This window comes from Lucilia sericata, unplaced genomic scaffold, assembly GCF_015586225.1.
Source record: "Lucilia sericata isolate MDLA Ls3-8-SP2 unplaced genomic scaffold, ASM1558622v1 Contig000628F_arrow, whole genome shotgun sequence".
Classification (NCBI taxonomy): Eukaryota; Metazoa; Arthropoda; class Insecta; order Diptera; family Calliphoridae; genus Lucilia; species Lucilia sericata.
In genome coordinates, this window is record NW_023994634.1 from 229,437 (window position 1) to 254,698 (window position 25,262).

General features: G+C 30.5%; 1 protein-coding gene across 1 annotated transcript in view; it reads right to left on the reverse strand.

Moving 5' to 3' along the window:
* Window positions 1-25,262, reverse strand: part of LOC119606846 (protein turtle) — a gene marked incomplete at its 5' end in the record, with an annotated part of 64,604 nt that overhangs the window by 33,467 nt on the left and 5,875 nt on the right. Inside the window, 3 exons of the mRNA XM_037960494.1 lie at window positions 8,163-8,246; window positions 9,525-10,388; window positions 11,324-11,594. Of these exons, the coding sequence (XP_037816422.1) occupies window positions 8,163-8,246; window positions 9,525-10,388; window positions 11,324-11,594 (1,219 nt within the window). The remainder of the gene's footprint in view (window positions 1-8,162; window positions 8,247-9,524; window positions 10,389-11,323; window positions 11,595-25,262) is intronic.

Sequence of the window (25,262 nt, forward strand, 5' to 3'; positions counted from 1 at the left end):
TATTTGAAGTGCTTCTCTAAATTAGGCGTATACTTAATATTTATAATTTCAATAAATAATTAACACGTATACGTATAGGTGTCGTTAGTAAAAGCAGTGGTACAATTTTACAATGTAAGACATGTATCTCTCTGAAAAGACTTTTCTGTGAAAAAAACGTAGAAATATTTTCTAAAAATATTTGAACCGCTTCCCTAAATTAGGCGTATACTTAATATTTATAATATCAATAAATAATTAACACGTATACGTATAGGTGACGTTAGTAAAAGCAGTAATGCAAATTTATATTAGAAAACATGTGTCTCTCTGAAAAGACTGTAAATAAAACGTTGAAATATTTTTTAAAAATATGTCCTATTGTGAGGCATTTACCTATGAGTCTTATGAATCTTATTTTCTATATCAAAAATGCCTTTCCTTGAGAATCATTTTCTATATAAAAGATGTTTATGAAACATATGCTATACAAATTTGTCTTATTGAGAAACATTTTCTACGAGGAATGGAAAACATTTCCTGTAAGAAAAGAAATATTTTCTATAAACATAACTCATTGGGATACATTTTCTACATAAGTAAAGAGCTTCGTTGATAAACATTTTCTATATGAAAATGGCAAACATTTTCGTTACAAAACTAATGGGAATATTTTGTTAAAAGAGAAGTATAAAACATTGCCAAAGTAATCTAAGACCGAGTAAAAGTAATCATTGGTACTCATATCGCTCATTTATCATTTATATTGACGTTTTGTCTATTTTGAAAAATTATTAAATATTTACAATTCACTCGAAATTCCACTATTCTATGATCTATTTCTGGGCTTGGTTTTCAAATCAAGTGATTTTTAAAGATATTTAGGAAATAGTAGGATGCGTGGGTTGCACGCTAGCAAGCGAGTTTACTCGGAGGGCTCGTGGCCCATTGTGATAGCCTTAGAATTACCATTCCCTAATATTGAGAGAATGGTTTCCCTCCCTAATTTCGTTGACTACATAGTACGTTCGGTCTCCGTTCAGCCGGTGCTTTTAATAAAACCGATCATGTTTATTAGTGACGCATCTCTGAGATAGTCTAGATCATGGAAAAGAGCTCTACCACGATAAAGTAGTCTGTGCTCTTGCAAGTCTGGGCAGTCACATAGAAGGTATTGTACCGATTCCACTTCTTCTTCGTCCAAACAGCTTCTACTATAATTTGAGTAACCCATATGTTCCGACATATGTCCAATCATACAGTGCCCAGTAATTATAGCAGTTAGAAGCCTAATCGAGTTCTTACTAAGAGACAAGAGAGTCATAGTGCTATCTGTTGTCAGAGTGGGCCAGAGCAATCTCGATATTCTACAAGTGGTGATATATGACCACCTGAGTTCCGTCTCACTCAAAGGAAATAGTAAAATATCTAAATCATTCAAGGCCGTGTTTTTGTTATGTCTGTTTTGTAGTAAATCATTTACAAAAATAACACTCGTCAGAAGGTTGAGAATTAATTGCTAAAAATGTTATTAAAGGTCCCTTCAGACGATGACACTTTACGTACGAAAAGTCTAATGAAAAAGTGTTATGAAATTCCATCCGTATGACAAAAAAGAGAATAAAAGTCGTACACGATTAGTGTAAAATAAAAACAAAGTAAGATGGAAACAGCTGTTTAACTTTTTACGTATGTGTTTACATAAAAATACATCCCTGATCTTATGAGATTTGCTTGTTTTTTGAATCATTTCTAAAAATGAATAGAGCCATACGACTGTAAAATTTTCCATCCGTATTTTCTCTCAATGTGTAATGATTTCGTTACATATTGCGTTTAGACAATCACATCTGTTCTCTTCTGCACAAAATTTTGACAGTGCTCGTGTGAAGGGGTCTTAAATATTTGTCTGTATATCAATACCTTAAAATTTAATTTACCCTTAGAAGCTTTGATTTTGCATACCATCTGCCCCTTTAATATTAAGTAAAATGAAATATTATTTAAAAATACATTGTTTTTATATAAATTTATATTAAATGACGAGACAAGCAGTTAAAGCACATGATTTATGCGTTTTATTTTATTATTCTTACAGATGTTTTTTTTTTTTTTTATTCAACATGAAAATGACTTTGAAGATTTTTCTTGAAAAGAAAAACGAAGAAAATAAAAATTAAACATAACCTGTACTTAAACGGAAATAATAATATTAAACAAATACAATTAAAGAAAAATGAAGATTGTATATGTATGTAATAATGTATGCATGTATTGAAGTGTATGTGAGAAGTGCAATGTTAATTTTTTGTTGTACTTTTTTTCTTATACTGCCACAATTGCTTATAGTAAGGAGACTATGTATGAGAGTATGTGAACGAGTAATAGGTGGTGTTGGTGGGTGGTTGATTGGTGGTGGTGGCTGTGGTGTTGGAAGATGATGACCTTAATAATTTATGCGAATGACGTCCACTGTGCACAACGTAATCACAATAACAAATACAACAACAACAACAACAACGACAACAACATCAACAACAATAAAGGCTTCTTACTTGCATTTAAACAAGAAACACATATACATTTTCATTTGTACATACATATAAACATACGTCCATAGTTATATTATGTATGTGTACGTATACGCAATATGTGCATCAGAATATAAACAAACGAAAAAAAAGAAATAAACAAAAATTAACAGCCTTGACACAAATTGTACATGTGTTATAATATTTTGCTTCTTCTCCATTTTGTTTTTTTTCTATTTGTTTCATACATGTTATTTTAAACTGAACAAATTGAGAAGTGTATGGAGTAGTTGTAGGCAAACTGAATATAGGAAGGCTGTGTAGGAAGTTTGTCTCCTGAAAGGAGGAAATAAGTTTAACAATGCAGTTTTACAGTTGTAGATTTCTAAATATTCAATTTTAAGATCCACATTAAAACTTTTGTCAAGATTTTAAAGGATAAAGAGGAAATGAAACTGTGATTTATAAAGTCCGGTAAAAATATTTTTCCGTTTGAGTCAGATTCTAGTTTTACACCAGCTTAGAGTGAAGGAAACCTTTTCATAACTGGTTCAGATATTACATTTCAAATCACATTCTGCAACGATTTATCAATGTTTTTACAAATGTCCTTGAAGGATTCTTATCTTACATTTTGAGTCACTAAATGCCTCGACATTTAGTTATAAAAGGCTTCTTGAGGCGATTTGGTAATAAATAAATAAATGTCCTTGAGAAGAATCTGATCTTAGATTTAAGGTCACATTCTGAGATAAATCTAACAAGTGTCTTAGGGGAGAATCTCATCTTAAAATTATAATCAAATTTTGAGGCGATTGACTTAGGTCAATATGTGGATATCCTTTGAAAGGATTACTTCTCAGATTTTGAATCATATTCTGAAGTAATTAAACTATGTTTATTCAAGTATACATGGGGAGAAAGAAGTCAGATTCTCATGGTCTTTAATGCTGGTTATATAAATGTCACTGAATCGAATTAGATCCTAGAAAACGAACGACATTAGGAGACATTTAGTGATGTTTGTTCATTTGCATTAAGTTTTAAAAACACAAATATAAGTATTCTTCCTAAATTTCAGAATGGGATAAAGTTTCTAGATATTTCTTCACAATTAGTTCTTTTGAGATAAACATGTTTTGAACAGGTAGAGGTAAGCAAGTCTATAGATCAATATCTATCATATTATTTAATTGAAATCTTAAGAAATTTTCAGTTAGACCTCGCTTTGTACTATCATTATATTGCAGTTAGCTAAAGCTGACAGTCAGTCCGACAGCCAAAGCGGAACAGAGCAAGAGGTAGAGAAGCTAGATTATTTTTCGCTTCTACAAAGCTTGGGTATTATATGAAACGGAAATTTAAACAAACATTGAATGTTGGCTAAAATGAGACAAGAGAGAGAGTGTGCAAACCCAAACACATGCACATTTTTGAAAAAACAAAACAAGCCAGTGATGTTGTAAAGCGTTTATAATGGTTCGGAAGAGAAAAGAAACATATATAATGCCTTTTCTATACAAAATGTTAAAATAACCTACACGCACATAAACACAACTACACATACTCTCACACACACAAAAACACTTAAAATGTTATTACATAGACAGGATGTATTTTTTTTTAATATTTTTTTACTGTTTTTGCTTGTTCGGTGAATTTATATAAACAAATGCTTAAAACGTTTACGTTTTTATGCACAATTTAAAATATAAAAAAAAACTATATTTATATATAAAAAATAAGAGGACGAAAAAAATTATAGAAATAAAACTAAAGATTTAAATAAAAATCATGTAAAAAAATTAATATAGAAATGTGAAAAAAATATATATATGTATATAGAAAATAGAATCAGAAATAAATTGAAATTGTGTTGAAAACGTAAGCGCCAGAGGTACACGAAATCCAGGGTTGCATTACACAACAACATACACATACAATGAATTAAAAAATATATATATATACTTATATAACAAATAACATATTAAATAAAAACCGTACGCTCTAAGGTGAGGGGTGAAGGGCGGGGTAGGTGGGTCTGGTAGAAAAATAACAAATTATTAATAAGTAGTTAACCTCTACATTGTTTCTATTTAAAAGAAATACGAAATAATAATAATAATAAAATATTTATTTTATGTTTCGAAAAAAAAGTTTCACTACAGAGACTAGGTTTAGTTTTGTGGTGTTGTTTTGTCTATTTAACTGCAGTTTAAAAGCTTTAAATGATGTTTTCTGTTAAGACTTGCCAGAAACTGGTCATCGCTTATACGATAAGGGCATGATCACATTTTATATTAATAAGTGGGCAAATTTGTTATGATTTTGTTTATGCCATTAAGCTCAAGCTAAGACGGCATATCAAGTTCGTTACATAAAAGGATTTGAAAAAACTATGTACTAGTTGAAATATTCAAAAGTAATATTAGACAGAGATAAGAGCTTTCAGAGTATAATATAAATTGAAAAATTTTAAACCCTAAAATGTTATAGATAAACGATAAAATATTTTCTAGTTTTAAAATCAAGGATCTTTATGGACTGAAGTTTTTAAAGAGAATATTCGACAAAAAGAAAGAAAGGATATATCACCCGAAATTCCCTTTAGAATGATTGCACATAGAATGAAGGCAGTTTAAGTGATTTAGAAAAATTATTACTAAGTAAAACTCAAGATAACTTAAAGTCCCAGATTTACATACAGTTCTTGAAACATAACATCTTAGAGAAATGTAATCTAAGCTGAGACTCGGTTAAGAAATACAACAGAGTAAGCTTTCCATAAATATACAGGAATTTAAACTTTGAAGTTCTTTATAGATTTAAAAGATCTTAGAGGCAACAGAATACACGAATAATAGAACTTAGTCATTATCATGAATCTTTGGGAAATAATACCGAAATACCGAATTCGTAGATCCACTTTTGCGGATATATTCTGAATTTTTATTTGATTCTAAGTCAATTTAGCAATGTCCGTCCATCTGCGTATTAAAAACACGGTAGGGCTTAAACGGTGGGATCTAGAAATCTAAATTGGTTGTTATATTGTTTTTGTCATTCCGTTTGAAATATTGGCCTTAGATCCACAAACAATATATATTCTAGATCATTATAAAATTCTAAATATAAAAACCACATCCTTCTGTCTGTTGAAAACACAATAGGAACTAAACGGGATGAGCTAGATTATAGTTAACAGTCCACAATTGAACCAACACCCCATATAAAATCTTTACAATTTTATATTTGCCTTAGTGTTTAATTCGTATGGAAGCTACCACTCCCCCTATTGCTAGTCCTGACATGTTTTCCCTGAAATTGTCATACGAATTTTAATATTTCCGGTGCAAAATTTGAGAAATCTTTCTCTGATTTCCCAGGCACACACACTTTTGTATTCAATTCATATGGCGGGTGCCACGCCCCCTATTGCTAAACCAAATCAATTTATGAACCAAGTTTTGCATGGATATCAAAGTGATTCTTTCAAAATTTGAGGATTCTAGCTCCAATAGTTTCCCAGTTATAGGATTTTTTGCCTTTAACTCATATGGGAGGTTATATTCATAATGATACTAAAGTGGCTCCGTTAGGGCGGTGCCACTCCAGTCCGACGATCTGCCGCAAATGGTTCGTATGGATATTAATCTTGTCTGTGGAAAACTGTGAATTCTAACCATAATGGTTTCCCAGATATACGAATTTTTGTACTTGATTCATGAGGGAGGGACCACGCCCCTATTTTTGTTTCAGGTGAAAAATTCTAGAAATCTATCACTCATTTCCCAGATACACAATTTTTTGTATTCAATTCATATTGTAGGAGCCACGCCCCCTATTGCTAAACCGCCAATTTATGACACAAGTTTCGCAAGGATGTCAAATCCATGTTCATTCAAAATTTGAGGATTCTAGTTACAATAGTTTCCCAGTTATACGAATTTTGGTCTTTAACCCATATGGGAGGTGCCACGCCTCCTTTTAATAGTCCGACCATTTCACGCAAATTGTTCTTATGAATTTTAATCTTGTCCGTGCAAAACTGTGAATTCTAGCCATAATGGTTTCCCAGATATACGAATTTTTGTATATGATTTATGAGGGAGGGACCACGCCCCCTATTTTTAGTGCACCCATTTTGCTTTATTCATGATGATACTAAAATGGCTCTATTAGGGAGGTGCCACGCCTACTATAAACGGTCGGTCCATATATATAATTAATTATATAATACATAATATAATTCACATAATAATATAAGTATCGCTATAAAACTTGGCGTAATTAAGAGTAAGATAAACCTAAAACTTTAAAAAGATCGGTCATATTCCACATGTCACCCCATGTTTCGTTTGTTACAAGATAAAATTCTACATAATTCGGGTATGTCCGATTATATATTTTTTTGCTTTAACTTTAATGAAACTACACTTAACTAAAACTGTTAAAGTTTAATTTACAGTTAAACTTTAAATTTTAAAACTTGACCTTAAATACACATTTTTGTTACGAGTACTTGAATATAGTTTTATAATTTAAAACATAATTCCTTTGTTCAACATATTTATTTTTTCATTTTTACTTTTTTAAGGTTGGATTGACTCTAAAGGTTGTGGTATAGTGGTTAGTTTGGTTGGTTGATTGGTTAGTTGGTGGCAAGAGTGTCGGTAAGAGGTTGGTGTTTGGATAAATTAACTCAGATAGTGTAAACAACAAATAAAATAAACCCAAAACAAAATCAGGTTAAAAAATTTTACAAAAACAGAAAGAGGTATATTTTCAACATTTTCTTTTCATCATTTTCAAATAAAAGACACCGGAGAAAGGGGGAAAAAAATATGGACTAGAACAGAACACAACCGTAGATTTAAATGCAACATTAAAAAGGTACATTTAACCATGTGTAAATTAAGTTTTAATACAAACACACAAATAGACAGATTTATACGTATGTATGTATATAAAAAAGACATGTATACACCAAGGATTTAACACGGCTGTTTACGATTTGTATACATATTTGTAGGTCACCATATACATATATGTACATATGCTTGGTTACCATATACTACATATAAATAAACACTTATACAAATAAACGAATAAACAAAGGAGTAAAATATAAAAATCCAACCAACAAGCAACAGCAAAAATGTCTATAAACATTTCTTAGCCTCCTGCCTCTGTAAACATTTGTACATACATATGTATGTATGTGTGCATATGTTGTTGCTGTTGTTGTTGTTTAAACAGAAGGTAAACATCATTTACTGTTTTTAATTAATTCCTACAGATACAGATAAGAAGCATGCTTCTTCGGGTATATTGGAACATGCAACAAAATAGAACAACAAAAGAAAAACAAACATAAAGTATGAAGAATACCGAGAGTGTTTTAATTTTTTTTTTTATTATTTTTTGGTTAAAAATTGAGAAAACTTAAACAAGGTCACTTCGGAAAATTCTATTTAACCTTAAATTCTCTTTGTTCTTGTCGTTTACAACAAATAATGGTTTAAAAGAAAAAAAGAGCTTTAAAATTTAATATTTCAAGACGAATAGTAACATTCGTTTTCTAAACTCTAATTAAATTTGTTAACTATTTTTTTGGTTTTATTTCTAAGACAAATTCAATTCTTTTCTTACCAGCTTCATCTGGCATTAGTTGAAATACATGATCTGGCGGTTGTGTTGCAGCCTTGACATTACGTGGCGGAGCCGGAACATCTTCTATTGAATTTGAATTTTTTATTATTTGATAAATAAAAATTCAAATTTCAATTTTATATAGTTTCGTTTTTTTTTCATAGTTTTAGCGATATTTTTCGAGGTGATTAAAATGATTTTTATTTGATGGTGAACAAAGTTTGACATTTAAAAAAAAGTAAAGAGATGTTTTTTTTTAATACGATAAAAAGAAAACATAAAAAGGAATGTAAAGAAAGAAATAAATTGAAAAGAGAAGATACAAAAATACATATTGATTTAGTTAATGTTTAAAAGCCAATTCCATTTGTATTTGTTTTATATATATAAATATAAAGTGAGGGAAAGTTAGAGAGGAGCTCTAGTGGGGAGGTGCATTTTTCGGATTATATATTTATAACTAAAAAGCTGTAAGTTTATATACAAATTACATAAAGCTTATTATAAATATGAAAGCTCTCTAGCATATGTGTTTTTCATTGTTGTAAAAGCTTACTTTCAAATAGTTAAAGTATAAGCTATGTAAGTTTTATAACGATTTGAAACATTTTTAATTTTTTAGCAAACATTTTTAACTTTTTTTTATAAAATATTTAAAAGCTTTCTTAGCTTAAAAAGCTTTTAATATTTTCTGTTTAAAAATAATTTTGTTTGTTTCATACATAAAAAGATTTAAAAGTTTTTTATTAGTTCAACTCTTAAAAGCTTTAAATTTTAAAAGTTCTGTTTGTATTAAAAAACTTTAAAGTTTTTGTATATCTTAAAGCTTTGTATTTTAAAAGTTCTGTTTCATGTTTTATATTAATAAAGCTCTTTTTCATTTAAAGGGGTTTAAAAAGCTTTTAAACTTTCTAACACTTTTAAATGTATAAACTGCTACTTCCAATATGAAGTTATAAGCTTTTGTGTTTTTAATTAATATTTCTTTTAAAACAAGAAATTGCAATAAAATGTATTATTTTATGTATTATTATGAATAATATTTATTAATCTTAAAAGCTTTAGTCATTTAATTTTTAACTTAGAAACCGTTTTTAAATAAATTTCTCTCAAAATTTTTCTTAAATGCCTGCGAGCTTTCAAACTTAAATTTTTCATATTTCTCTTCTACCAACTATTTTCTTATTTTGTTTTACAATATCTCCTCTTTACCTTTCCCTCTAATTTAATGAAAAAATGGTGCATATTATAGCATTATTAAAATACATATAAATATCATTTAATGTCTTTGAAAAGTAGAGAGATAGAGAGAAAGAGAGAAGAAAATGAACTGAACGATAAAACTAAAATCTTCTAACTTACCAAGCGTTCGCACAGTCATCACTTTACTCATCATACCATCACCGAGCACATTACGACCAACTACCTGAAATTCATAGGTAGTACCCGATGCTAAGCCATTGATCGTCACTTGTGTACTACCCGAAGGTGTAACCGATATTGTTTGCCAATCATTAACGCCAGCCTCACGATACCAAATCGTATAATCTTGCTTATATTCCGAACCGCCACTATAGCCCGGCATCCATTGGAGTGTTATTGATGATTCGGTTGCTTTGCCGGTGATGTTGTAGGGTGCATGCGGTTGCGTACCTTCAATAACTAGTTGAGTTTGGGACATTAGAGTGGCCACTTCATTAGAGACAACACATTGATAATAGCCGAAATCTTCGCCGCGTAGATTTTCAATGGTAATATTACCTCCAGAGATTTTCACACGATTACGTTGAGTATCCGACAGGGCGCCACCGTCCTGTCTTTGCCATTTTATGGTTGGTTTCTGTGTGCCCTCCGCCTCGACGGCGTCACAATGCATTTCCACACTATCGCCAACCTTACGCTGATACAGCGATTCCGGTTCAACGGTAAATGTGGGAGGTTTACGTACCAAAACCTCCATGGGACCCGAAGATCCCTGTGTGCCCAATGCATTGTAGGGGGTACAAGTGTAGCGTCCCTGATGATCTTCATTGACGCGTGTAAATAGCAGAGAACCATTGGCCATAACAACAATATCTTTCATTTGATAAGGTTCTAATAGACGTTTGTCTTTGGTCCAGGTGACATACTGTAATTGAGGATTTGATTTAATATAACACTGGACAACACCGGCTAAACGGAATGGTAGATATTGTACAGTTGGTGTAAAGGTCACTTTGGCAGGATCTAAAGAGGTGGTGAGAGAGTAAAAGGGTTGATTAGATATTTATAAAAAAAGCATATCAGAGTTCTATATTCAGTTATGCCGAATATTATATAACCTTCACCATAGTGTGTTAAAAAATATTTTTATATTCAATATTGCATAAACAAGTACCAGTTGGAGAACAAAAAAGTACCAAAATTCCTTTCCTACAGATTTTCACTTACTCAGTACTTTAAGTTTCCAGATTTAGTATTATCAAAATTCAAAAAGTACCTTTTGAAGAAGGAAAAAGTACTAAGAAGTCCCCTTTTATAGGTTCTTATTTACTCATGCTCTTCATGTTTAATTTCAGGATTTTAGATTCAATATTATAAAAACTCAAAAAGTATCAAAAAAGTACCAAAAAATAGTCCTTGGTAACAGAGTTATAAGCAAACTAAGTACAAAAAGAACATTTACTATGTGAAGTTGTATGTTGTTGTGTTTTTTTTGTTCTTGTTAAAGTATGTTCTTGATTAAATTTTCAGAGGTTGTCTCGGATTGTTGCTCATATCTCCATTAATTATCAACCGATTTTGTTGATTTTCAATGGCGATCTTCTCGAAAGCATGTGTGACGGAATGTTGAAGATTTGGATCGGCAAAATATTTTGGGTCTTCAGAATATTTATTTCCACATACATACAGACGGACAAACAGACATACTTAATTCATTCTTAACTTTGAAAAAAAATCAAATTAAATCGCTAATGTTCGAGTTTTACATGGAAGGACGGACATATCTTACTCGATTTAGATAATTATTCTAACACGTTTGATATATTTTAAGTTAGATTGAAGATCTTAATATCGAATAATAATAAAACTTCAATGGAATGGAACTTAAACCTTTCCTTTTTCCATTTTGTTTAAAAAGATATATATTTGCTCAAGTTATAAATTCCTAATTAACTTACACTCAACATTCAAATAAGCCGATGCACTCTGGGGATCACCAATACCATTTGTTACTTCGCATAGATATTGGCCCGAATCATCGGCGCTGACTGGATTGATAATTAGCGAGCCATCTTTGCGTATTGTAATGCGTGTCTCCAATGAGGCCACCTCTCTAACAGGTGACCCCTCACGAAACCATCGTACGGTGACATTACCAGGCATAGCCTTAGCTTCACATGAAAATATCACCTTTTCGCCCTCTAGTTTAGTTGTGTTGGTGGGCGGCACCTAAAACGGAAACAAAATAAAAACACAAATAAAATAAATTAATTAAAAAAATTCACTTTCACTTGGTAACGAACGCAAAACTAAACGAACGAACGAAAGAAAGAAAGAAAAAAAAATTTAAACAAAAGGATTTCTAAGGAAACAAACAAATAAACAAATTTTAAAGGAACAACGAAAGGACATTAAAAGCGTATAAAATGACTAATGAAAAAATGACGATGCTGATAATAATGATTATGATAATGTATATGGAGTTGAGGATGAAAGAGGTGTATTTAAATTTTTTTTTTATTTTTTGGTGTTTCTTTTGTTTGCACATAATTAATTTGGACTTATTTTGGGGAGTATTAAAATATAATTTTTATATATTTAAAAAAAAAGTTTTATAACAGATATTTTGTATATTATTAGGGTATGGGTTTCGGAAGTATACCCATATCATACGGTTTGTAGGGTTGTTGTGAACAAAAATCCATTTTGCCTTTTGTTTCTGTCTGTCTGTTTTTATTTACTGATTGTCTATCATCCTTGAGGGGAAAGTAATTAAAACTGAAAACTGTTCATTTAATGTAAATTTCTCTTTTTTCATTCGGTTTGTTGGTTGATGACTGTGTGAGTTACTGTTGCTACACTTTTGTAAAGTTGCAACCAATGGCCATGTAAATATACATTTGATTTTATTTAAACTATAGGCACCTACTCTAAATACTCACACATACACACTAACAAACAAACACTTTTGCACACAGGCACCATTTTTTGCCATTAACCTGCTGTTTTAATAGGAGTCACTGTATCCCTTTTACAAAATATTTCTTTTAAATAACTTACTAAATGTAATATAGAGAGTAGTCATCTCCAAAAATCGTTTATACTGTACACTAGTAAGTAGTTTTTTAACCAGAAATCAGAAGTAATATATTTCAGATTCAACTGATAATTTCTGAAAACACTAGTTCTAAACAGCCACTCGGAACTGCTGATTTATATGTACATATATGTGAACGTATTCATTTCTATATAGTGGTATATTACCACAAACACGACGACTATTCATTCTTTTATTCATGCATGCATGACTATAATATCGTTGTATGTATGCATGTAAGTATGATCAATATTGAATTTTTATAAACTATCCATAAACGTAATTTAGTTTGGTGGTTCATTTCATTTCAATTTATTTTCATGTTCACTCTTTATATACTTTATACACAAACATTTTCTCGCTTTTATTTTCGTCAATATAAGAGTTGCTTTTTTCTCTTTACCTTTTTTTTAATTAAATAAAAATTTCATCAAATATTTCCACAATTTTGTTGGGAAAAATATTGAACTGTTTTTAATTGAAAGTCCAATGTAAATACTTATGAGTACACAATATGTGCTCGATGTAAATAACAATTTGTTTTTAATTTAATGGCAATATCAGACGAAAATAAAAAAAAGAGGAAAAATAATTATATTCGTGTGTGTGTGTGTTTTAATACATGTGTTGATTAATATGTGTGTATAGAATTTGTTAACAAAACCTTTAAATTTGTATTGAATATTTTTATGTGTAAAAGAGCTCAAGAGCTTGCTTTGAAATTAATTTTAGCATAAATTTGTATGTATGTAATTGTGTTTGGGTTAATTTATTATTAATTTCAAAATAACCCGAGATAACATATTAAGCAATTAAATGGTAAAATTAATATATTAAGTTTAGTCAAATATTGGCTTGTTGTACTTGGATCTACAGTTCAATGTAGTTTTGTAGCCCATAGCCGTGTTTTTTGACAAATTTTCATTGTACTTTAGTATAATTATTCAAAAATTGCTTTTTTTCGTAAATAGTCTAGTCTATAGTCTAGTCTATAGTCTAGTCTATAGTCCAGTCTATAGTCTAGTCTATAGTCTAGTCTATAGTCTAGTCTATAGTCTAGTCTATAGTCTAGTCTATAGTCTAGTCTATAGTCTAGTCTATAGTCTAGTCTATAGTCTAGTCTATAGTCTAGTCTATAGTCTAGTCTATAGTCTAGTCTAGAGTCTAGTCTATAGTCTAGTCTAGAGTCTAGTCTATAGTCTAGTCTATAGTCTAGTCTATAGTCTAGTCTATAGTCTAGTCTATAGTCTAGTCTATAGTCCAGTCTATAGTCTAGTCTATAGTCTAGTCTATAGTCTAGTCTATAGTCTAGTCTATAGTCTAGTCTATAGTCTAGTCTATAGTCTAGTCTATAGTCTAGTCTATAGTCTAGTCTATAGTCTAGTCTATAGTCTAGTCTATAGTCTAGTCTATAGTCTAGTCTATAGTCTAGTCTATAGTCTAGTCTATAGTCTAGTCTATAGTCTAGTCTATAGTCTAGTCTATAGTCTAGTCTATAGTCTAGTCTATAGTCTAGTCTATAGTCTAGTCTATAGTCTAGTCTATAGTCTAGTCTATAGTCTAGTCTATAGTCTAGTCTATAGTCTAGTCTATAGTCTAGTCTATAGTCTAGTCTATAGTCTAGTCTATAGTCTAGTCTATAGTCTAGTCTATAGTCTAGTCTATAGTCTAGTCTATAGTCTAGTCTATAGTCTAGTCTATAGTCTAGTCTATAGTCTAGTCTATAGTCTAGTCTATAGTCTAGTCTATAGTCTAGTCTATAGTCTAGTCTATAGTCTAGTCTATAGTCTAGTCTATAGTCTAGTCTATAGTCTAGTCTATAGTCTAGTCTATAGTCTAGTCTATAGTCTAGTCTATAGTCTAGTCTATAGTCTAGTCTATAGTCTAGTCTATAGTCTAGTCTATAGTCTAGTCTATAGTCTAGTCTATAGTCTAGTCTATAGTCTAGTCTATAGTCTAGTCTATAGTCTAGTCTATAGTCTAGTCTATAGTCTAGTCTATAGTCTAGTCTATAGTCTAGTCTATAGTCTAGTCTATAGTCTAGTCTATAGTCTAGTCTATAGTCTAGTCTATAGTCTAGTCTATAGTCTAGTCTATAGTCTAGTCTATAGTCTAGTCTATAGTCTAGTCTATAGTCTAGTCTAGTCTATAGTCTAGTCTATAGTCTAGTCTATAGTCGAGTCTATAGTCGAGTCTATAGTCGAGTCTATAGTCTAGTCTATAGTCTAGTCTATAGTCTAGTCTATAGTCTAGTCTATAGTCTAGTCTATAGTCTAGTCTAGTCTATAGTCTAGTCTAGTCTATAGTCTAGTCTAGTCTATAGTCTAGTCTAGTCTATAGTCTAGTCTATAGTCTAGTCTATAGTCTAGTCTATAGTCTAGTCTATAGTCTAGTCTATAGTCTAGTCTATAGTCTAGTCTATAGTCTATAGTCTAGTCTATAGTCTAGTCTATAGTCTAGTCTATAGTCTAGTCTATAGTCTAGTCTATAGTCTAGTCTATAGTCTAGTCTATAGTCTAGTCTATAGTCTAGTCTATAGTCTAGTCTATAGTCTAGTCTATAGTCTAGTCTATAGTCTAGTCTATAGTCTAGTCTATAGTCTAGTCTATAGTCTAGTCTATAGTCTAGTCTATAGTCTAGTATATAGTCTAGTCAATAGTCTACTCTATAGTCTAGTCTATAGTCTAGTCAATAGTCTAGTCTATAGTCTAGTCTATAGTCTAGTCTATAGTCTAGTCTATAGTCTAGTCTATAGTCTAGTCTATTGTCTAGTCTATAGTCTAGTCAATATTCTAGTCTATAGTCTAGTCTATAGTCTAGTCTATTGTCTAGTCTATAGTCTAGTCTATTGTCTGGTCTATAGTCTAGTCTATAGTCTAGTCTATAGTCTAGTCTATAGTCTAGTCTATAGTCTAGTCTATAGTCTAGTCTATAGTCTAGTCTATAGTCTAGTCTATAGTCTAGTCTATAGTCTAGTCTATAGTCTAGTCTATAGTCTAGTCTATAGTCTAGTCTATAGTCTAGTCTATAGTCTAGTCTATAGTCTAGTCTATAGTCTAGTCTATAGTCTAGTCTATAGTCTAGTCTATAGTCTAGTCTATAGTCTAGTCTATAGTCTAGTCTATAGTCTAGTCTATAGTCTAGTCTATAGTCTAGTCTATAGTCTAGTCTATAGTCTAGTCTATAGTCTAGTCTATAGTCTAGTCTATAGTCTAGTCTATAGTCTAGTCTATAGTCTAGTCTATAGTCTAGTCTATAGTCTATAGTCTAGTCTATAGTCTAGTATAGTCTAGTCTATAGTCTAGTCTATAGTCTAGTCTATAGTCTAGTCTATAGTCTAGTCTATAGTCTAGTCTATAGTCTAGTCTATAGTCTAGTCTATAGTCTAGTCTATAGTCTAGTCTATAGTCTAGTCTATAGTCTAGTCTATAGTCTAGTCTATAGTCTAGTCTATAGTCTAGTCTATCGTCTAGTCTATAGTCTAGTCTATGTCTAGTCTATAGTCTAGTCTATAGTCTAGTCTATAGTCTAGTCTATAGTCTAGTCTATAGTCTAGTCTATGTCTAGTCTATAGTCTAGTCTATAGTCTAGTCTATAGTCTAGTCTATAGTCTAGTCTATAGTCTAGTCTATAGTCTAGTCTATAGTCTAGTCTATAGTCTAGTCTATAGTCTAGTCTATAGTCTAGTCTATAGTCTAGTCTATAGTCTAGTCTATAGTCTAGTCTATAGTCTAGTCTATAGTCTAAGTCTATAGTCTAGTCTATAGTCTAGTCTATAGTCTAGTCTATAGTCTAGTCTATAGTCTAGTCTATAGTCTAGTCTATAGTCTAGTCTATAGTCTAGTCTATAGTCTAGTCTATAGTCTAGTCTATAGTCTAGTCTATGGTCTAGTCTATAGTCTAGTCTATAGTCTAGTCTATAGTCTAGTCTATAGTCTAGTCTATAGTCTAGTCTATATAGTCTAGTCTATAGTCTAGTCTATAGTCTAGTCTATAGTCTAGTCTATAGTCTAGTCTATAGTCTAGTCTATGGTCTAGTCTATAGTCTAGTCTATAGTCTAGTCTATAGTCTAGTCTATAGTCTAGTCTATAGTCTAGTCTATAGTCTAGTCTATAGTCTAGTCTATAGTCTAGTCTATAGTCTAGTCTATAGTCTAGTCTATAGTCTAGTCTATGGTCTAGTCTATTGTCTAGTCTATTGTCTAGTCTATTGTCTAGTCTATTGTCTAGTCTATTGTCTAGTCTATTGTCTAGTCTATTGTCTAGTCTATTGTCTGGTCTATTGTCTGGTCTAGTCTAGTCTATTGTTTAGTCTATTGTCTAGTCTATTGTCTAGTCTATTGTGTAGTCTATAGTCTAGTCTATAGTCTAGCCTATAGTCTATTCTATAGTCTGAATAGGTAATACATATAGGAAATATTTACAAATGTTTTTTGCCAAATTTTCTGCCTTAGTATTTTTAACAATTTTATTATAAATTTAAAAAATCCTTTTAACGGTAATTTTTCTGTTTCAGTTTCTGACCTATTCTTTAAATTAGTTTACTAGGTTCCCTACATATTATAATTTTTTTTTTTTTTAATTAAACTTCCTTTACATGTCCCATGAGTTACTTATCAATCAAACTACTTTTAATTCAAACAAGGTTATACCAGAACATGTTTGGTGTATGGGTTAAAGTGTGCGTGCATGCCTAAGCCATTAAAAGTGTTGTACAAATGTTTCTTTTACTGTTGCAGTTGTTGTTACTGTAGTTGTTTAGAAATTTCATTAGATTGACGTGTGCCAACATTATTAGTTTGACACTCTAAAAATATATTCATACACAAGTGTATATGTTGATTTAATGTAATGCCTGAATGCATCTGTTTGTATGATGAATGCATGTGGGTGTGTGTGTTTGACTTGTTTACAAAAGCATGTTATATTATGATGCGCAATTGCATCTAAAAAGGCAATGTATACTTTTAGGCTATATACACTTACATTTACATATACATACATAGTAAACAGGAGAATTTACTACATACATATAAATTAGAGCCAGGGGAGTTAAATATTCCTACTACATACTGTGCTATAGCTTAGTAAATAGGTGTTTGGTATTGTGCCACAAAGAGTTTGTTATAATTCTGCTGCTTGTTCAAATTGTTGTTGCTTTTGTATGTGTATATTGCAAGCAATACATGCAAAAAATATAATTTAAACTTATTTGCTGTAATAATTTTTTTCTTCGTTATTTTTTTTGTTGTCCTTCTGTCATAATGTAACAATAATTTTGTTGTAGTTGGCATGCATGAATGTGTTTTCACAAAGTCTGGTTTATGTATATGTGTATGTTTGTACATTGAATGACATGACATTTTCAAAAAGCAAATCCTGTACTCGACAAGCTGTCATTCAAATGTCAAATATTAAATGACTGCTCTCATACAACAACAACAACTACAACAAGAGCAATAATAACAACTGCAAATACAACACATGCATAACTGAATTTATACACTCATACTGCCACATCTCTCACTCTTCTTACACCCACTCTGTGGCACATTATTGTCAACATGGGAGTAGAGAGTGCTTGCAGCAGTAACACAATAGTGTTTCCAAATAATAACAATAATAATATGGATAAAGCAATAAAAAAATATGGCCATTTTATTTTTATTTAATGTATTTTTTTTTTGTCATTGCATGTATTACTCTACATATTTTAATGCTAGAAAAGGAATGCATTTTATATCTCTGGAAACTATAACAAAATTTAAACTTGTTTTTTTTTGGAATTTATCTTTTAGTGAATCTTTGTTTATGTTTTTCTTTATCTGTATTTTATGCTGTATAATTTGCAAATATGCTTGAATTCATTTTTAATCTTTTTTTTCCAACTCATGTTGATAATGTTCAATGACAATATTTTTCAGTGTTTTCAAAAACATGCATTCATATTAAACAAAACCAATATGTATAAAAATACAAAAATGTCATTTTTTTTTGCAGAAAAAAGACCAAAAACACAATCATATTTTATGTTCAAATATTTTAATATGTATGCAAATATTGTCATAAATATATCTATCTAAAAAAATACATGTATGTTTGTTTGTGTTTATAAATTTAAATATGATTTATAATAAATTGTGATAATATCTTTTCATGTATTTTTTGAGATTTTTTTTTTGCTTTTCCATAAAAAAAATTGTTGTTGGTTTCGTTTTGAAGGGGTTGGTGCCCAAAATTCTGCAAAATTTATACAATACATCACACATAATGTAGTGAAATGTATGTTATATTCATTATTTATATAAAAAATACGAGCTGTTTAAAAATGTTTTTATTTTCCATATACAGATAAAAATTCTTTGCATAAATTTGAAATTTGTTATAAAAAATCAGTTAAAAAGTAGATTCAAGTAAATTATAAATTTAGTTCAATTATGGTATTTGTGTGTACAAGAGGAAATTAAATTTTAATTAAAAGTTATTTACATAAAGTGTAATAGATATTTCAGATTTTATCAAATTTAACTAAACTGATCGATATAGTTAAGTACTTTGGAGACACCACATTAAGTTACTAATAGAGACACTACATAGAGGAGGATAAGATCAACAAAACAAATAAGTGCTTGGCATTATGTAGGAGGACCATAGGCATGTAATGGCACCTTCGTACCACTATGACACACTGTATTTATAAAAGCACTAGCATACCCTAATCAAAATTAAGAACATACAAAATTTTGTTTACTTTTATAGGAAATTAAAATTGATTAAAAATTGTTTTAACCGTCTTGTCTATACCCGAGCAAAATACGTACATCAATACCCAACATCCCGGGTATGTCATACAATTTCTACGACTATTTCATCTTTATATACATTTCTAGTGTATAATTCAGATAATTATTAAAACTAATTTAATAAAACGTCTGTTTCAGTTTATTACGTTCAATGTCACGTGAATAAATTCGCATTCAGTAAGAAGCTTGTAGTTTTAGTTTCATTCGTTTATCTTCCATATTAGAGAACATTTCGAAAGTACTATTTCAAAAAAAAGTACTATAAAACAGATTATCATTTAATCAAAAATTTTGTGTTTCTGTGTTTAATATTATATACAATTCAAAAAATATAATTGATGAATGGAAAAGTACCAAAAGTCCCTTTCAGTAAATTGTCATTCACTAAGGTCCCTACATTTTAAATTTTATTTTCAATATCTATGTTCAATATCGTAAAAATATCAAAATCTTTCTCAATAAATTCTCATTTAATAAGAACCCGGTGTCATGTGTTCAGTTTAACCATTATATGTAATCTAAAAGGTACCATTTGAAGAATAGAAAAGTACCAAAGATTTCCCACTTACAGGATATTATTCAGTCAAGACCATGTATGTTAAAATTTATGTTCCTAGGTTGAATATTTTAGAAAATTCAAAAAGTACCATTTATGAGATAAAAAGTACTAAAATGAGTACCGTTTATGTTTAATAATAATGTATTTTGAATTCATATTATAGAACATACAAAGAGTATCATTTGAAGAGAGAAAAAGTACCAAATGTGGAATAAATTCTACCTTAGTGGAAAGTGCTAATAAAAAGAGTACAATTTTCCCCTTTTCGTTTAGAAATATACTTTTACGAGAATTAAGTTTACAAAATGTTCCATATTTAAAACTATATATCACAGATAAAACTCAAACGATTCAAATCTACATTCATTTGTTCCAGAAAAATTGTGCTTTCAAAAAGTACCAAACAATTTACTCCAATTTGGTCAAATATGGGCCTTAGTACTCGAATTCCAAAATAATATACCAATAGTTTATTTTGTGTGAGTAAATAAACTACTTTTTAAAATTTTATAAAAATTGGGTCAATAAAACTAAATTTCCCGTTTTTTTCCCCCTTTTTGGTACTTTTTCCCTCAGTGAAATAGCAAAAATTTTGTTTCAATAAATATTACAGAGTTAGTCCGTAATTTAATAGGTATACTTCAATAAATCAAAAAAGTTTTTTTAATGTGCAAAAAAAGTACAAAATTACAGTTTGCACCCAAAATGGACTGCATTTTAAAAAAGTACGAAACAAGTGTCTCCTAATTTTGGGAGATATATTCAAAATATTTGCCAAACTGTTATGTTGGTTATTAGTTAAAATATTATAAAGGTCGAAAAAAGGTACCAAAATCACTTTTATTACACATTTTTACCCCTACAAGTACGAATTTCAAAAAAGTATCTGATTGTTTTAAGAGTAGATACAAGTGCATTGTATCACTAATATTAGGTAGGATAACTAAGAAAACTTGTTTTACCCGTTTTTTCCGTTTTTTACCCGTAAATGTACAAATTTCCAAAAAAAAAGGCAAAAAGCAGTTATCTACTCATTGGAAGGCCGATTGCATGCCATGCCTGATCACATACCATACACAGCATATGTCGGAAACTATGAAACACTGATCCCAAAAAGAATATCATGGTCAAGCATAACAATAAAGCAGGAACCTTTTGGAAACATTGAAAACCCAGAAATACAAAATAATCACAACACTTTTTTCCACACAGAAGTGCGTGCAGTAATGGAATGCGCAAACTGGACACTTACCGACTGTTAGAAGGTAATGATCGTGATAACATTAAAACAAAGACCAGATTAAACTATAAGAGATCGTTAATCTAATTCTTCCCTAGAGATACGCTTTAGGAATATTCAGCAATGAACAAGCGAAGGTACTGCCTTTAAAGGAAGGAAACTCAGGGAAGTTAACCTAATGAATGATAAACCGTTCAACGCTACGAACGGTTAAGTCATTCCACACATCCATATAGATTAGAGAAACGATTATTTGTGGTAAATATGACAAGAAGAGGAAGAAAGACCTTTTCAGAATGTGCAAATTCTAGATCAGTATGATGGTATGTATTCTAAGTGGACCTTAAGGATTGTGGGCACAACTGTACAAAGTTTGAAGAACGGATTCAGAGAAATGTAGAGCTTGAGGACAGTAGAGATAAACTCTGCAATACTTTCGTCAAAATTCGATCTAAATATCTTTCGGAACATATATATCCTATGCAGTAGCACTTACGATAATAGGACGAAAAATCTTCAAAGAACGTATTCGTTCGGGATTAATTTGTCTAGTACATATTCTGAGTGGAGAAACAGACACAACTATACAAATTTGGGCGAACGGATTCTGACGAATGTAGAGCATATCGTACTGGGATCGATATTATTCGTAGAAGTGTTATAGAGGCGACACTTGATCTATGGAATACTTCTGGAACCGGTTCTCTAATCAATAATATTTGTTCGAATTTATCTCTCCAGCAACGTGTTTTTGAGAAGCTTTAAAGGAACATATACACATAGTTAGTTGTTAGTTTGAAAGGAGGATGAATATACATCAAATCCGAAGAAATACACCTAGGCCTCTTTTGGGCCTGTTGTATGAACATATACACATACTTAGAACTTCTTTGAATTAATAAAGATTGGCTTCGAAAAAGAAATGTCATAATGACTGTGGTAGTTTCTGTTAAAAGATATTTATAGGAGAAATATGGCTGAAAATAGTTTCACTTCCGGTACATTTCAATCAGGTTCCATAAAGTTATTTCTGATATTATATGCGTTACACTAAACTAAAGTAGTATAAAATAACAGGTTTCTATAGAGCTCCTTAGAAATCACAGCAATTTTACACAGAATGGATTTCAGAAGCAAAAATGACACCAATTGCCGATGTAGGGAATTCTGAAAGCTGTTCTTTAACCAGTAATATTTGTTCGAATTTGTCACTCCCGGAATATGTTCTTGAGAAACTTTAAAGGAACATATACACATTCTTTCTAGAATTTGTTCCCTTTATCAACGATTTTAGAAGAAATCTGCCTGAAAATAGTTTCAACACTTCCGGTACATTTCGATCAGGTTCTATAAAGTTATTTCTGATATTATGTGCGTTACACTAGAACTTCTTAAAAATCACAGCAATTTTCCACAGAATGGGTTTGAGAAGTAATGATGACCCCAATAGTTCCAAGATTGCAATTTAATAATATGAAATGGTTTCATTTTCTACCTGAGCCATATAATTTTACAATAAGTTCGATTTTTTCCAAAGATTTTTGTTTTTAACAAGAATTTATTTTTTATATTCTATCAACGCAGCTAGTTTTATTTGTTTGCAATAGTTTCTCTGTCTCATTGAATACGAATACTATATTTATACAAATAAGAAAAACTTAAATTTATCAAAGAAATATTAAAAAAAAAACTTTAAAATAAACTTCCTTTTTGATCTTTGTAAATTGTTGCAATTTCTGTTGTTATTTTTTTTTTACTCAAGCATTTCTAAGAAATTGCTGTTAAGAAAGGTGCAAAGAAAAAATCTTAAAAACTTTAAAAATGTATACATAACTATTACTTATTTTATGTTGCAGCAAAAGTTGCTGCTACTTATTATTGTTGTAAGTATGTATTATTTTAAAAAGCTAAAGTAAAATTTTACAGGAAGAAAATAACCAGAAACTATTAAAGCAGAAAATTGTATAAAAAAAACACAAACACACATGCATATAAAAAGAAAAATAATAGAAAGAAATTTTGAAGTTTTTTCCATCCACTTTGTTTGCGAAGAAAAATTAAGGAAATGAAAATAAAATGCAAATGTAATTTTGTTTCAAAAAAATGAAGTAGTAGTTATTTGATTGTTGGCATTCTTGGTATGTGCTAGAGAATGTGTTTTTAGTGTGTGTGTGTTTAACAGCGATGGGCAATAAGGACATTTATGATTATGATTTATGTTAAATTCTATGTTTTAAACGATTGTGGATTGTTTAAACTGAAACGTAGGAAATGTTTTCCAGCTTCTTAAACACTTGTATAGAAAAATTTTAGAAATGCCCCATGCCTTTCCAAAAATACATCATTATTAATGCCCATGGAACTGTACATACATACATACATATTTATATGGGGAAATGAGTTTTGAGCTAGTTTCTATACTTAAAACTCTACAATTGGAGATACCTAAAATAATATTTGAATTTAACAATGATTACATTTTTATTATAGTTTAAAAGGATACAATATAAATACAGTGTTTTATTTCTGCCACTATTTACATTTTGAATGCAAAAGGGACTAGAATTTTTAAACGATATGAAGTTATTTTAAATTTTTTAGAAAAATTTAAATATGTGCATAAAAAATGATGAAAACAACTGGAAATATGTACAATGTGGTACATAGATACATTTGGATAAAGTATCACTGACATATGTACATTATATATGTATATGGGAAATTTCGTGTCAAGTGACCCAACTTTAAAAATCGATGTCTTCCGATTTGGATGAAATTTGCACCAAGGTTAGTACTATGGGATAGTAGGCCGAACCAAAATTTTCAGTTCTATCGGTCAAGAACTGCCGTATTCTGTGCTCCTTTGGGCAATTTTTGCTCGGACCAATAGGTGAAAATTTACACTCATTTGAATAAAACCCTGTATGACCAAAATGTCCAACTTTGACCCCCTCTAAGTCCGACAGTTCTTGACCGATAGAGCTGAAAATTTGTGTCTGATCTAATATCCAATAGCACTAATTTTAGTGCAAATTTCGTCGGAATCGATTTTTTGAGTTGTGTCGCTTGACATGAAATTCCCTCTATGTTAGTTATACTTTTTCCAATATAATATTAAATATTTTACAAAAGAGCTTAATAAAGATTAGGCTCTAAGATTAAAAATATCATTAGAGCATAAAAATCACAACATTGGTCTTAGCATCATTCTACAAAACAAGACAATGCAATCTTAGAAAGCTAAGAATTCAGATACATTACATAATACCTAAGAGGTGACTGAGCTTTAAACGTATGTGTGATAAAAATACGGTCACTGACTTGATAGATCTATCTGATCAACTTTATCCTCTATTTTCAGACTGAAACATTCCAAGAAGTTAGGCCTTGAAACCACTTGATACTAAATTTAATAGTTTATTAATGGTTTACACTTTTCCTTGTTCCACGCTAGTTAACATTTAGACAACAGATGTGTATACAATTTAAATAATACCCAGTTATCCTTACAAAAACTACAGTTGTTAATTTGACATGCATCGTTGTCATTGCAACAACTCATTGTTATCATTTCAAATACGAAAAATACCGTACATTACGACGGGCTCCGGAGAATTAATAAGGTAGGATGCCCTACTGTTGCCGTTAAATATCTTAAGATTTTAAAATGCACCGGCCTATTCGCGACAGTTATTCTTAGTCTAATAAGAGTGGTGTTAGTAGTAGAAAGAAGTTTAGTGAAGCTTAGTGATTGAAGTATTTCTAGCACTGTTTTATTGAGACATGAAATGAAAAATGTTCAGTTCAGCGATGATCGCACTGTATGCTCATGCCCAGAACATGAAGAGCTTTTGATTCCTTAATATTTATAAAGTCGAAGTAACATACTCTCGCCTCATTGCCTATAACTAAATTAATAAGAATGGCAAATGTTTTAGTCATCTGCAAATGAGTAGATATGGTTGGAAGTTTGATGTAGAAGATAATTTTAAATAAAATAGAGTAGAAGAAACTTAAACAAGTTTAATAAGAACCCACATAAAACATTGATCCATGAGAAAGATCGATATAAGTCGATACAAGTAGTTACCGAAACCAGAAGCATTACTTTCCTCAAAATGGTGAGTGGAATTGTTTCGAAAGTAGGTCTCTCGTAGATTAACCGCTAAATTTTGAAAAATTAACATGAATTTAAACA